Here is a 15,533-nt window from a genome sequence, read left to right as displayed (position 1 = left end):
CTTCTGTCACTGCCACCACCTTTTTTCATGTTTTGGTTTCCCTCTCATTTTTGGACATGAATTGCAAAGAAAGGACTCAAATGACCCGGGTTTTTGTTTACAGTGATGTGAGGCTTTATTGTTTACAGTTATGCCTCTTGTTTCCAGGTGAGGCTGAGAACTTTGTGACGAGCCCTTGTACATGGATGCCTTGTTTTACTCATAAAGTCTGACAAAACCTAATTGTGATATTTTTCCTGATTTTGTGTTGGAAATTTGTAGTGAAGTGAAAAACAAGCATTTGAATTAATGAATTAAATCCAATCCAATCCAACTTTATTTATAAAGCACTTTAAAAACAACCACAGCTGACACAAAGTGCTGTACGTCAGAGATAAATAAATAAAACATAGATGTGACCTAATAGATCTAAGAACAAACAATAAAATACTCTAGAAAATATAAAAACAACACAAATAAACAGGTCATACAATAAAACTATAAAAAAGATAAAAACCAACATCTCATACTGGGTCGAAAGCCAGATTTAAGATGCGTTTTATATGTGGACAGTGAAGGGGCGTGTCTAACATGCTGTGGAACGTTGTTCACGTTAAGTGATATGACTGACCTGAGCCTGAGTCTCTTGTGTCTTGCTGCGTCCAGACGGCCTTCTCTCACATCACCCTGGCTTTCCGCTGTGACCAGTACACACTGAAGCAGAGGCTGCAGGCGGAGGAGCACGCCCGCAACCTGGCTGAGGAGAACATCCAGCTGGAGCTGACCAGAGGCAGAGAGACTCTGGAGGTATGATGAGAGGGATGGATGATCTGACATCATCTGTGTTATGATGACACGCCACAGAGCAGGGACACACTTGTGTGTGTGTGTGTGTGTATGTGTGTGTTTTCAGACACTGAAGGGATTGTGTCTGGACAGTAAGCGCAGTCAGATCCTGCAGAATCTGGAGCTTTCTTTGGACATCCTGGGTGGGACAGTGGAGCGGATCTCCAACACGGCTGAGGTCCTCGGGGCCGTGCACCAGGTTTGTTCCTGCATGAAGGTCCAGTGTGTAAAATGTAGGGGAACTAACTAGCAGGAATGAAATATACTACCAATCAGTTAGTTTGTATAGTGTGTAATAGCTGTAAGAGCTTTGGGCTGCCATCTTGTCCTGCCACAGCGGCTCAAATAGACAATACTTTCTGGAATGCTAAGGTCATTGTGGTTGGCTTGGTTAAAGAGGGAGTGAGTGGAGGAGTCCTTGGTTTGTGTCTTCATTAAATGTCACTGAAGGTCTTAAGCATGGGACCTTTAAGATAATGCCAGTCCCTTTTACAGCAGAAACCAAAGATCAGCAACAACAAAACACATTATTTTCTTTGGGTTTGATGTAGTTTTAAAGGACAGCTTCACATTATTTACTGTACTTATCCTTTATTTAGCCATGACGTTCCCAACGAGACACAAGATCTCTTCTTCCAGGAGTCCTGGTCCAGACAGCAGTACAAATAGTACAAAGAGCTACAGAGATAAAAACAATTTCAGATATCAAACTCATGACAGACTTCAGTTAAATTTTGACTCAACCTGGCAACCCAATCTCTTTTCCCACTTATTTTAACCCATATTCATAATTGACCTTTTTGAATAATGTGTATATTACTAAAGCTAATAACACCTCAGATCTATTGTAATCCATTTTGTTGTGGTACAGGAGGCTCGGGTGACTCGGGCGGTGGAGCTCATGGTTGCTCACGTGGAGAGTCTGAGGAGGCGACATGACAGGAACGTGGCAGAGCTGCAAGAGACCAAGAGAATGATCCAGGAGCAAAGCTCGCGCAGATACATCTTTGACCCCAGAGCCTCACCAGGTCTCCTCCCTGCTTTTATTCTCTTGTTTGTGTGCAAAGTATTTGTGTGACTGTCTCGACTGATCACTGTGATCGCTCTTGCCGTAGATCCGGGGGAAAGTGACAACATACTGAGAAGCTCACAGTGGGTACGGAGACAATTTGACTTTTTCAGTGTCATCGCATCAAAATACTTCTCATCCTATAATCACTCTCTTTTCTGCCATCAGAACAGCGGTCGTCGAAGGATCAGTGTGTCAGTCATTTCCAGCCAAACTCAGGTAGGAAAGTTTCTTCACTCACTTTCTTCCTCACTCTCAAAAAACTCTTGTCATCCAAAATAACATAATGTTTTTTTTTTTTATCTGTGCAGGAGAAGAGAAAGCGATCGGGTCACAAAGCGTCGTCCAGCAGGAAGTCCTGTCCGTCTCCATCCATGAGCTCTGCAGAGTCCAGTTACGGTGCCGCCAACAAGGACGAAAGCTTTTTAGTGGACGACAGGTCAACTATTCTGTACCTGATCCACATGATGGGTTAAAACCACATGCATGGATCACCTTATTATTATCACTTATTATTATCATTTCATCTGTTTGAATTCTTCAGGCCACTTGATTCAGAGGGAAATCCACCTGAAGAGTCATCTGCTCAGCTTCCTCCACACCCCGCTGCCATCCCCAGCACAGAGAAACAAGTGATCACCAGGAAAATACAAAACAAAAAGTACGTTGAGTCCCAGTTTGCTTGTTACTTTGAGTAGTTTGTGAGTGACAGGGCAGAGATTAGCTGCTAATTTATTTGAGTAAAGTCTCTCACAAATGGCAAAGACACTCCTGGGATGTGTGTTTGTCTGCTGTGAAGTAATGGATAATGATGTGTGGGAATAAATATGAATAGAATACATCTCTGAATCTTTTAAAGGAGAAATATTATGCAAAATCAACTTTTTAATCATTTTAATACTTATATTTGGGACTCTGGAGGCCCTATGAGTAGGCAAAGTGTGATGTGGTCGTGTTTTTGTGGTCCTCCTCAGTCTAGGTACAGGAGATAAAACACACAATGTTGACTTCCGCACTCATTATTACGTCACAATGAGACATTCCTGGAATTGTTGTCTCACAGATGGCAGCCCAAAACTCCGCTTTGTCACTAAAAAACATGAGAGTGCAGGCGAGGACAATAGTATCTGGAAGAGCGGAAGTCCGCAAAGTGTTCTATTCTTGTCTGCACAGTGCAGCACAGAGTTCTACACAAACTTCCAGCCTCAGAGGATTTACGTGTCCACTGGATACATTTTTTATATGACGGCAATGTGCCTGCTAGAGTTGGCAAAGGATGGTTTTTCCAAATTTTAACTGCTGTTAGCTGCCGGAGCCTCAGTGACGCTGACGTAGTTTCCTGTTTCTCATTTGCATTTAAAGAGACAGGCACTCAAAACCGAGTGTTTTGGCAGGGTGACACTTTAAGTCACTATATCTCATTGAGAAAAGCATCAAGCTGAACTCACTAACACTAAATTAATGTGACTTGTTCTGAATGTTCTACTTTATGAATTATGCAAACCAGGTTTATTATGAACAGACATCTCAACCGTCAATCAAAAAAATAAAATAAAATATATATATATTGATAGATTGTCGTTATTGTTATCATAAGTAAATAAAATAAAATAATAAAAAATGTAAAGAAAAAATGTTTCCTTTGCTTTTTTTCTTGGTGCATACTTTAAAGGGTTAAGGTATTTTGACCAAAGCATGTCACAGACATGTTCATTAGGACACCAGGGAACTAGGTTAACTTGGAGAAATAGGGTATATTATTTCTCTCACACACCATATTTACCCAATCATGAGGCTCGATGATGTACTTTGTTAAAGTTATGCGTCTATGTTGCAGTGCCTCTCTGGATACGTTGCGACAGAGACACAAGGACAAAGCTGCGTTAACGAGGAAGAAGTCAGACAAGAACAAAAAGAGCACAAACGTCTGCGGACGGATCTCTGCGAACACGTGAGTCAGCATTCAAAATCCTTTTAATGGCTGTGATTTCGACAATTTCCTCTGGACACCACACACACTGACCCCGGCTGTTCTCCTCAGGAATGGATCTTGGTGGACAAAACATCCTCTGAGTCACCAGACGAGCCGGCGTCACCGGCTGCTCACCTGCTTGTACGCGTTTGTGCTTTTCTGTGTCGTCGTGTTGACTTTCGTCTTGTGGAAGGTTCACGATGAAGCGTTTTGAGCCGTGATGTGTCAAAAACTGTCTGTCACTGCACAAAATGTTAATGTAACACCTGTTTTGTTTGTCTGGATAAATGCCGCAAACATCATTCTCAGTCACATTTTCTTTTTAATATAAATATACAGAGAATATCAAAACTGATACAATCACTTGGTTAGTTAAAAAAAAAAACAACCCCGCCATACTGGAATAAAAACATTCATCAAACCACCATTAAAGGCATCAGTGATTAATCATTATAATAAACTACACTCTTAGAAATAAGGGTTCCAAAAGGGTCCTTCTACAACGGCTGTGGTTCTACCTGGAACCATTTGCTCCTGAATAAAGGGTTTTAAAAGGGTTCTTGGTGGAACCCTCCAAACCAAAAAGGGTTCTCCTATGAGGACAAGCCGAAGAACCTTATATGGTTCTACTTAGCACTTTTATTTTTAAGAGTGTAGTAAGCTTTAAGGTTCACTTTACTTCATGTCATGACTAGACATTTGTTAAATTTTAACTATATATATATATATATAAATAAAAAAACATTTTTGAATATGTATTCAAATCTTACTTAGTAGACTGTTGTAAAAAGGGGAACTTTAAATAACAGATAAATATAGCAAAATTAAATTGAAATTATATTAGGAATGGGTTTATTCATCTTAAAACTACTGTAGGGTGAATTTCTTGAAAGATAGTTAAACCCGGATTCACCTCAAACATGAGGAAACGAAATAAATAACAAGTGGGAATAGCACCTTGCATTAACTTTATAAATTAGAAATGTGCCAATCACCAATAGGTCCACGTGTTCTGCATCATGTTCACAGACGAGTCCACAGGTGTATTAATAAATACACAGATAAATAGAAACAAATAAAAAAATACAGTACATCCTCGTGCACACAGGGCAGAGGACAGCTGCTACACTTGGCTCACAATTTCAGCATCGTCGGCTACAAACCACTGCAGTGGAGTCCCGTCTGCAGCTCTCTGCAGGATCACGTTACCTGAACCCTGTGGAAAAACAACGCAAACGCAGTCAATCATAATGTCCATGCTGAGCTTTTCTCATCTTCATGTTGTTACAGATTGCACCCAGTTAAACACACTCCGTTCTTCACCCACTGCATCACTAGTGTAGAAACATGGCAATGAAATGCCTTCTCAGATTGTTCTAAGGCAGTCGTTTCCTAATCCTGGTCCTCGGTGGACTCACTGCCCTGTTTTAGATGTCGCCCTGCTCCAACACACCTGATTCAAATCAGCTCGTCAGGACCCGCTCATTTGAATCAGGTGTGTTGGAACGAGGTAAGTTATATCTTCTCATCGTGTCATGTAGTAGTGTTCTGTCATGTTTTAAATCTATTACTTAGAGAATGTTGAACTGCAGCTTGACTTTACTTCCAAGTCGCTCAGCTTTGCTAATGTTGGCTGTGTCAACGGTGTGCTAATGGGTGTAAATGGTCTGTGGTACAAGGTGTCTGCAGGGTCTTAAAAGTTACTAAAAGCTGATAAATCAAAGTTGAGGCCCTTAAAAAGTCTTAATCACGATTTCATGAGGTGTTAAGTTGAACTTAAGTTAAGTTCATGAATGGATTTATTTTCCTCCCCGTGCCGACATGCGGAGTTACGCAGTTTGCGGCAGCGAACGAGCTCCTCCTGCCGCCAAATAATATCTGAAATCACTCGAAAATGTGCTCTATAGATTAAATTGCAAACTTAAAGTGTTTTGTAAGTTAAACGAGTTGCTGATGACAGCCTGAAGTGGCGATAAGGTCTTAAAATATTTTGAGAAAGTCTTGAAATTAGTGAAATTAACCCTAACCCTGGGGTAAATTTGACCCCAGCAATTTAAACATCAAGAAAATGTTTATTATTCAAATAATTTCCCAAGTTTATGTGTCAGGTATCTTAAGTGTCTTTGTTGACTGCCCTTATATAAATAAATAAATAAATGCCCACATACACACATAGTACCCAAAAATAAGAAAATCACCATACAATCTCATTGATTGTATGATTGACCTAATGTTTTGAAAGATCTTTTTAGTGTTTAATGACTGTATATTATTTCTAATAAGTACAGAATTTTTCATTTGAGTCATTTAAAATCATCTTTGACGTGAAACACTGAATGGGGGCAAATTGACAGAAGGGTTAAGCAACAATAGACTAAAAAATTGTTGTGTAAATTCGGATTATTAACCATTTAAATAATCCAATCTGATGTTGTGGGGTTTGTTAAATTAGGACCATTATTGGTACCAACCTGTTTAAATGTAGGCAGATGGGGCGATGTGGGCGTTTTGACGTTCACGGAGTTCTGCTGGTCCAGGCAGCTGGGCCACAGTTTCTGCAGCTGATTCCTCTGGTGCCACGACTTCAGCTCCTCGGACACGATCTCCCTGGGCAACAGTCTGAAAGCGTGGTTTGGATACTCCTTCAGTGAGGGTGCTCGCACTAGCCTGGTGTAAGGAGGAGGAGGCTTTAGGATTCTCCTTGGGGACGACGCTGCATCCGGCCACTGTCTTTGCTGAGGACTGCGTGCCACAGGAGTGGAGGACAGGATGCACTTCCCAATGCCCAGGTCTTGAGGGGAGAGCGGCTCATCCTTTGTGGTGGCTTTGACGTAGCTGTTGTTGGCCCGGGACTGAGTGTTGTTTGCCTGGGACTGCGTGTTGTTTGCCTGGAACTGCGTGTTGTTGGCCTGGAACTGCACGTTGTTTGCCTGGAACTGCGTGTTGTTTGCCTGGAACTGCGTGTTGTTTGCCTGGAACTGCGCGTTGTTGGCCTGGAACTGCGCGTTGTTCCTATGTGAGACGGACAAGCTGGAGTGTCCTTGTTTCTGTGCTCCAAAGTGGAATCCGTAAGGCGGCGGGCAGAGCTTTGGGATCTCGCTGGGTACATCCCTGCTGGGGGAGCTGATATAAGAGGAGGACGAGTGCTCCGAGCTGCTGTCCTCAGAGCTGGACTGGTACGGACGCAGAGGAGAAGAAAACTCTGGAGAGCGCACCATGAAGTCAGCCACGCAGCGGCGCTGGGGCAGCTTGGACCGTCCTCGGCTGTTTGAGGCGAGACGCTCCGTGTCGACAGACGGCTTGTTTTTAGGAAGCCTTAGAAAACATAATAACATCATCAATAACAACACAGAGCGAGCAAATGTGAAACCAACCATCTCAAGCTCTCTTTTATCCCAATGTCGTTTACTTTACTCAACAAGGAATCAGGTTATTTCTGTCATCATTCTCTCAATAAGCACTTAAGTTTGCCACTTCCCTTTTCATTCTGTTTTGTGGTTAATGTCTGGTCTTTCCTACATTTGTATGTCCTTTGTTAGCTGTTTGTTGTGTATCTGCCATGTAGCTGTTGTAGCACTTTTGACCCCTCCTGCATTTGTGTCTTTGGTTTACCTGAAGGACTGGGAATACTGGCGACGTATGTGCAGCTCTGGGGTGGAGGGCGCGCTGGTGGAGTGGTTGTGACGCAGAGCTGAGTTCTTGATGAAATGAGACAGCGGGATCCGGCAGCTTTCTGTGGAAACCTGAGTTCCTGTTGGACTGCTGCGTGCGGCAAAACAAGAGGGGACAGCACATGAGTGTGAGGTCAGCCAATAAATCTGGACAGTGATAATGATTTATGCTGTTTTGAAAACATTTTTCTCTTTTTGTGTTGAAAGTCCAGTGAGTAGGAATTAGTGACATCTAATGGTGAGACTGCAGAGTGTAACACATGGAGGCTTTCACTCTCTCTGCTATTTCCTCTTTTTTTGGCTGCTGTACAAACACAGCAGAGTACACATACACAGCTTATATACACATAGACTCTTGTGTATGTGCTGGGTTGATCAGATTCATACCTGGACCTGCTGCTGTTAGCAGACTGAGGTTTTGTTGCCTTCTGGTAAGGCTGGTCCAGACTGGACTCCTTCCATGGAGAGTTCTGGATGGGGGAGCGCTCGTACTCCACACTGAGCTGACTCGATGAATGGTGGGATGAGTGCAGGGTTTTGGCCGACAGCTGGAGAGGGTCTGAATAAGAAGTGCCCATTACCGGAGGAGAGAGGGGGCAGGGCGAGTCCACATCTATGGTCAGAGAAAACATCAATGGCTCAGTGTGAGGCCGGACCATCAGGAGTGTGCTTTAGTTTTCATGAAACTGCTCACTCAGCACTAATTATTCTGATCACAAATGTCTCTGATTTCATTATCTGTTACATTCTGTGGTAGAAAGCAAGTACATTTTTGAGGTACTAGTACACTCTTAGAAATGAGGGTTCCAAAAGGGTTCTTCTACAAGGGCTGAGGTTCTACCGAGAACCATTTACTTCTGAAAAACCCTTTCCCGAAGAAAGGGTTTTTGGTAACACTAATGGTTCCAATAAGAACCATTTTGATCCAGAGAACCCTTTAAAACCCCTTTCCTGAATAAAGGGTTTTAAAAGGGTTCCAGGGAGCCAAAAAGAGTTCTCCTATGAGGACCAGCTGAAGATGGTTCTACATAGCACTTTTATTTCTAAGTGTGCGCTTTACTTGAGCTTCTTGTTTCTGGTACTGTCTACTTCTACTGACACACATGGAAGGAAGGAACGAGGTGAGGAATATTCAGATGCAACTTCACCAAAGAGATAGATTTTACACACTGCACCTTTACATTAAGACATGACACAAGCTCTGTTGTGCAGAAGTTATTAAAATTAGCTCCAGTACCTGCAAATTTACAATATTGCATGAATGAATGCATTAATAAAACAAAATAAAATAAAAATATATAAAATTCAGTCTAATGCATGCTGATATTACTCTACTCAGAGTGTCAGTCAAAGCATGAGTGTATTCAAATGTATCTCACCATCGTCCAGGGCCACCACATCAGACAGGGAGCTGTCATCAGACAGGCAAACATCTACATACAGAAAACCAAACATTATTTCATTGCTCATGAGTGCAGTGTACACATTCTCCTGCAGGGGGCAGCAGCGTCCCTCACCTTTGTTATGGCTGATTTGGATGTTGATGCATGGGGAGTTGCACTCGCTCTTGCTCCTGTGCTGGAACACGGCCTCCTGCAGATCCTTCACTTTCTTCTCCACCCTCTTGCACTGCTGGAGGCGACTCTTCTTCTGTGGTTTGCTGAGGTTGTCCTCCAGCGAGAGTTTACGGGCTGCTTCATAAATCTGCCGCTGAAGAGCCAGGTCTGTTTCCAGCACTTGCAGCTCTGAATTCTGCAACAGAGGCACACATTGTGACATTTAGACGTTTGTTTTGTTCAACTACTTTCACTGAAAATACTAAATGGCGATCGTGGCTCGTACCTGTTTATCCGGATGGATCAGACCTTCATCCAGCTTAAAGGAAGCTCCGATTCTCCTTCTGACGCAAGGTGGCTTTTCATCAGGCATCAGAGGATAATCTGAGGGCAGTGTACCAGTCAGCTCCTGTGATTACAAAATAAAAGTTCTGATTAAAAAGAGTAGACACACAGTAACATTTCACACACAAAGCAGTCAAAAAAAAGAGCTTGGTACTTTGTACATCATCTACTGTCACTAAGAGTTGACTTACTGCTTCTCTGATGCAGAGATTTCTCAGCTCCAGCAGGCAGAGCTCCAGACGCTCCTCCAGAGACTGGTGCTTCAGTTTCAGGGCTCTAGTGTGAGTGGTCAGGTCCTTCACTGGAGACGTGGGGCTGTCTGGTCCTGCAGAGAAACACAGAGGTGACAAAGGGTTAATCTTTCCACATCAGCACCTGTGTCAGCCATAGAAATAAATACATAATTCACTATTTCTATAGTCTCTCATCAACTATCTGGCATAATTTCTTCTGCACTTAGGCTAACATTAGTTCTTGTACTATGTTGTATGCGTATAAGCAGGTCAGTGCTGCATAGAAACCAGCATACAGTTTATCTCTGCTTTTTTTTGGTTAATGTTTGATCAAGCCATAACATGTAAATGGGATGTGTGCCTGTCAGATGCTGCAATAACCTATGATTAGTTATCAGCTTTTAAATGAATTGGTGTGATTTCAGCGTCTTCCTCTTACCAGAGTGCAAAATAATCCCACTGTCAGTGTCACTGATCTCCTCTTTACTCTCGATGGCCGTCATCTTCACTGTCCACTCTTAAGTTTTTTGAAATACCTGTTAAAAAAAATAAAAATAAAGGTTTGTTCAGATTAGTAAAAAATTAGATCAATCATTTACAAGAGTATAGATTGGCCTGTTGTTTTTCTGCCACATGGCTTCATTCATTCGTGCTCCTGCTGCTTTACTTAACAAAAGTGAGTAAGTGGCGGGTGTCCTTTCACACACTTATCCATGCAGCTCTGTGGCTGCCTCCTCCACCTCCTCCACCTCCCATGCTCGCTCACAAAGGAGGCAGACCCCCACGGTTGACTCGGCACATGTGCGGGGGGTTAATCCGAATTGTGATGCCATGGTGACGAGGCGTGGTGCGGCGGGCTAGGGGAGTGTGTCGCCATGAGGCGTGTCAGAGGGCGTTTAAAGAGCCCAGACCCCGAAAAAGAAAGCAGATGGCAGCAGGAATTACCCTGCTCAGGGATTGCACCTGTTCCCCCCGAGCACCCCCCTCCCTCAGCTCCTATTCAACCAGTGTCCAGAAAACCCTCTGGGGGCTTTGAAGTGGAAGAATGTCTCAATGCTGGGCTTGTCCACACAGCACCACATATCAAGGTTCCTGGTGACTCCAGTGCAGCGCTGTGACACACGTTCACAGACAGGCGAGCACAATTCATGTTTATGACTCGCACACTGTTCCATTGTTGCTTTTTACAAACACCTGACAGACAATAACCCCAAAAAACAGCAGAGAGGAGAGGAACAACAGCACGGGGAGGAAAACAGTGACCACAACAAATTGGAGAGTTTATCTGGGGATAAGTCGAGGCTTTTAAAAACAGGCCTGGAGATCTGTGTGTGGCTGTTTTTGATGAAATTGCCTGAAGACGAGAGAGGACTTTACAGAAATGGTTTTTGTCCATTTTTAATTCAATTTTAGTCTGAATGTCACATGTCTCTGTGATGTGATTAAAGGATGTCATTAGTTCAGTGCCACACATTCATAAACTTGATGACTCCTGGGGCAGCCTTTGTGTTAACGTGGAGTAAATAAGGCTCAAGACTTTAGGTCTTTAGTCAAGAATGAATCCTGACCACCACAAGAGCGTGTTGCTGTGTTGAATCTCCAGCTCCTGTCTCATGCGCTGTGTTTTGGAGATTGGTATCAGGTCTTTTTTTCTGCAGGGACCAGGAAGACTCAGAGACTGGGATGACATCCTCCCCTAACAGGATATTATTGTGTATCCCATCGGCCCAAAAACCATTCACCACAGCAACTCATGTGAAATGACACAGCTATGAACAGCCGGCAGCACAACGAGGCCCTGCGAGGCAGCTCGAGTCAGCAAAACAACAGTGCAACAAAGGCCCTGTATCCACTAACCAGCCTTGGTAATCTCTGCTATAGGCAGAGTATCTGCTGACTACTCTGTTTCAGTCTGAGCTCCATTGTTGGGGCCAAGGCTGCAGTGAGAGCTGGAAAAAAAAAGGAACAGGGCTGTGTTTTTACTGTGCAAGGTCAGGGCCTGCTGAACACTCTGCACTGCAGTAACCCCCAAAAAACTAAAGATGTCAACAGGAATCCAGCCAGAAGGGTAATGTGGGATTTACCCACTTACACCCCATAACTCTCTGAAGATTTTCACAAGAGTCTGTGGTCTGAGATGTAGGCTGAGTGGGCGGGAGGGAGGAGAGGGGGGTTTAGTTCAGAGAGAAAAAGTTACAGTTTATTGCATTGACGTTCATCATGGCTTTCATAGGGATCTGCAGACATGGGTGTGTTGGAATCAGGCGAGCCAAAAACCCAAAACTTTTCTTGATCAAGGGAAGTCGTCAATTTCCTGCAGGGGAAAACTGCAGATAACACTGACTCCACCCGACAGAATAGTCATAACATTCTAATTAAGGGAAGTGTGTGATCACTGCTGATGAAGACTGATCTAGAAACGTGTGAGGGATGGCCGTTGAAGATCCGCTCCCATCCTCGATTGCTTACTGGACCGTGGCAGTGTAACATCATCGGAAATGGGTGTTTATGGCAGGAGATCAAGATGTGGATTCACTGTCTCGCAGACTTCCCCCACCACCCTTTCCCATGAGCCTTCGGAGCTGCGATCTCCTGGAATGCCGCCACCATTACCACTGTGGTCGGCCCTGGAATTACCAACGGGGACCAGCCTAGCCAAGGAAACAGTGAGGGATGCCTGAAACTAGACCAGGGCCTGGTTGAACCCTATAATTAAGATTCTCCACTGAGTGCTGATACTATGGAAGAAACCAAATGACTTTACAGCATGCCTTATTTCAGAGTCTGATGAAAAGCCAAAATCCATTCAGCAAAATGGATCCACTCTACACGATTTGTGCTGCTGGAAGAAAAGCGTATCAATGTGGGAGAGCGGGAGCAGTGTTGTATTACGAAGCACGTCACTGGAGTCAGATCTTTGCCTGAAGAAGCAGTGTTGATTTGCAAATTCCACACAGCAGCAGCATAACTGTGAGGTGGTTATGTTAAAGGCTTAAACACTATTAGCCTCTTTTATTTGTCAGTGCTCGTTCACATCACCGCTGTTAACTAGTGCAAGCGTCTTCACTTTACAGCAGACACAAAGCAGCAGGAGTAATAAGCACCACACCAGCAGGCTCTCGGTCTCTGGAGGCCATATGCTGGCCAGACACAGCAGCTCTGTCACAGCCCGACGACAGCGTAAATACAGAGGGCAAGAAGAGACGCTTCATTGTTCACCAGAGGCCGAAGGAACGGCCGAGGGATCAGGGCGACTCATCTCCTCCGGACGGATCCTCATTTCTGACGCCTCGCAATTAACACACCGATGGTCATCTCGGGTCACCGGCAGGATGTGGTTTCAACTTTTCACCCACACATTCCCACCATCAGTAAAAGAGCTGGGGTAACGTCGGGGGCATAACAACACTGAGGTGTTGTGTTTGGCACCACAGTAGCACAGCATGTCAGTCAACATGTGGGCAGACATGTAGGAGGCCTGTGTTTATTCTGCTGCTGTGGGCACACACAACCACCAGCAGCCACTTTGCTGCCTCACATAGAAGTCATACATTCTGTTTTTTTTTTTTTTTTAAACTGGATTATATTAATAGTGCATTACAGAGCAGGTTATCAATCTGCAGACACTTTACACAGATTTTCACCACAGCTGTTTTGTTTTTATAAATCATAATTAGTAAAAAAGGGCAGCAGTGATGGAAGACCTAACACTATAAAAATAATCTATATTAACTACATTTAAGTATTATCTGAAGTAATACAACTAAGAAAATAACAGTATCCACATTTTAACACTAAATTATTAGAGAAATATAAATCGAGTACAATGTTTCCCGATGGAAAAAAGTAGTAGAAACAAGTACATTAACAGTACATCAGTGTAGTGATGTGGAAAGTAACTGAGAACTGAGTACTTAGTAATAAAACTACTTTTCAAAAGATGACTTATTGGCTTGCATTAAGATGAAATTATAAATCAGATATACATACATTTACATACACAAAAACATACAAATAAAACATAATGAATGCTATAACAAATTAATAAAAACAACAACAAAAACATACAGCATTTTTAACCCACTTGGTCATTTCGCAGAATGGTCACTTCTTGTCGCTAATACATGCGTCAACTTTACTTAAAATACAACACTTGACTTATAATTAAGCATTATAAAAAGTGGTTATACTCATTCATCTTAAGTAAGAGTGAGCTGCTTTTTGAAAACGCGTTACCGGAAAGTGTTTTATTTATATATCGACATTACACTCCACTATTTAGTGTTCATATCATGCTGTAAATCTCGATAAAAGACAGTGTCAGGGTTTATTTACCTTGTGTAATGTCCTCTTCTCCTTCACAGCATCCTCAGAGCAGACACACAAGCTGCTTTACTTTCTCTGCGCTGCTGCTCAAACACCGACTCTGGGACATCTGTTTCAGTCAACTCCACTTTCTAACTAAACGAGGGGGTGTGCTTCACTCAAATGTGCTAAATTATTTCTATCGTGACATACTTCCTCTCACTTTTTTTCCTTCTTAACGTGTACGTGTGTGTAGTAATCTCTCCAAAACTAGGAGCATTCACTAAAATGTTTTTGAACGAGAAAAGTTAGATCATTTCTCAAAATCTCCCGGAGTCTTGTTTGAATGGTTCGGTCCGACGCTGCTGACTCCGGACACGCTCTGAGGTGAATACATAGCACGCGCCTCGCTGAGGGGGCTTTTAATTTGAAAGGACACACAAAAGTTGAATAGCCCGAGGCAGAGTTTTGTTTAAAGAAGAAAGAGCTACGAAAGAAAGAAAAAGACCCAGAACAGCTGGCAGCTTGGTGATGGACACCTCTCCCATCCACCATGGCATGAAGAAGAAAAACAGTGACTAAACTAAAATAAAAATAATACATCATGTATTTATTAATTTGCCATTTAATTTCTTTATTTGAGCTATTGAGTTTACTTTATATAACAGTACATTTTCTCTACTGTCATATAACATTAAGAGATTTCACTTTGATTTTTATTGTTTTATTTTATATTATATTTTCATTATTATTATTATTATAATAATAACTATTGTAGAAATGTAATCTACTACTGTACATATAGATGTAAATCTGACTACTTTCACTATTGATCATGTGCTGTGAGTTACTTTTATCTGCCTGCTGCCAGTGGCTTCAATGATTATTCCAAATGTCTCCAGTGCTTTAACCAGGCCCTTGGGTATTCCCAGCCAATATACCCTTAAAAGCGTCCTCCAGATGGCCCGAGCTTTCTCCTCTCAACCCGTGATGGAATGAAAAGATCAACTAATTAAACAAAGTCCCATATCCGTGTGAAAGAACCGCAAGAGTCCTCGGGGAGGAGGGCCGCATGAAAATCAGTCCCCAGTGCTTTGAGTTGTGTCCAACAACACATTGCATCTCTGCAAACCATAAAAACTTTATTTCCACAGCACACAGACACACTGAAGATAAAACGTACAAAGAGATGTGTCAATCTGTAACACTCTGGGATCTCTACTGCTACAAAAACAGTGGGTCTTTTTAAATAAGAGGCTTGACCGATGAAGCGTGAGGAGTTGATTTGAAAAAGACAAAAAAAGAAACTGGGCTACATTTACCATAAAAAACATGAAGTCAAAATTATCACTTAACAAACACATATCCAAATATTTATATATTATAATTGCAATTACCAGCATTCCAACATCAGAAAGAGAGTAGTGATTGTTTAAAAGATATTCTGAACATAGAATATTATCACAAATTCAGGTATTTCCAAACAAAATGTAAAAGTCACTTCAGAGGAGAGAAGCCAAATGATGCATCTATGATTTATTTTTATGCAACAAAAGA

The 15,533-nt window shown here is 42.5% G+C and overlaps 1 protein-coding gene across 1 annotated transcript; it reads right to left on the bottom strand.

The window, feature by feature from the left end:
- Nucleotides 1-4,989: 4,989 nt before the first annotated feature.
- inavaa (innate immunity activator a) lies at nucleotides 4,990-10,174 on the bottom strand (the record flags this gene model as incomplete). The annotated part of the gene is made up of 10 exons (XM_083895668.1): nucleotides 4,990-5,082; nucleotides 6,338-6,701; nucleotides 6,846-7,181; nucleotides 7,479-7,628; nucleotides 7,925-8,150; nucleotides 8,917-8,970; nucleotides 9,055-9,289; nucleotides 9,380-9,502; nucleotides 9,630-9,763; nucleotides 10,111-10,174. The coding sequence occupies 10 exons, from the start codon at nucleotides 10,172-10,174 to the stop codon at nucleotides 4,990-4,992; spliced, it is 1,779 nt and encodes a 592-aa protein (XP_083751794.1).
- Between the last annotated feature and the right edge of the window lie 5,359 nt (nucleotides 10,175-15,533).

This window comes from Microchirus variegatus (genome assembly GCF_963457635.1).
Source record: "Microchirus variegatus genome assembly, chromosome: 9".
NCBI lineage: Eukaryota > Metazoa > Chordata > Actinopteri > Pleuronectiformes > Soleidae > Microchirus > Microchirus variegatus.
The sequence above is the reverse complement of the archived record's forward strand: the minus strand, read 5'-3'. Positions and strand labels throughout refer to the sequence as shown.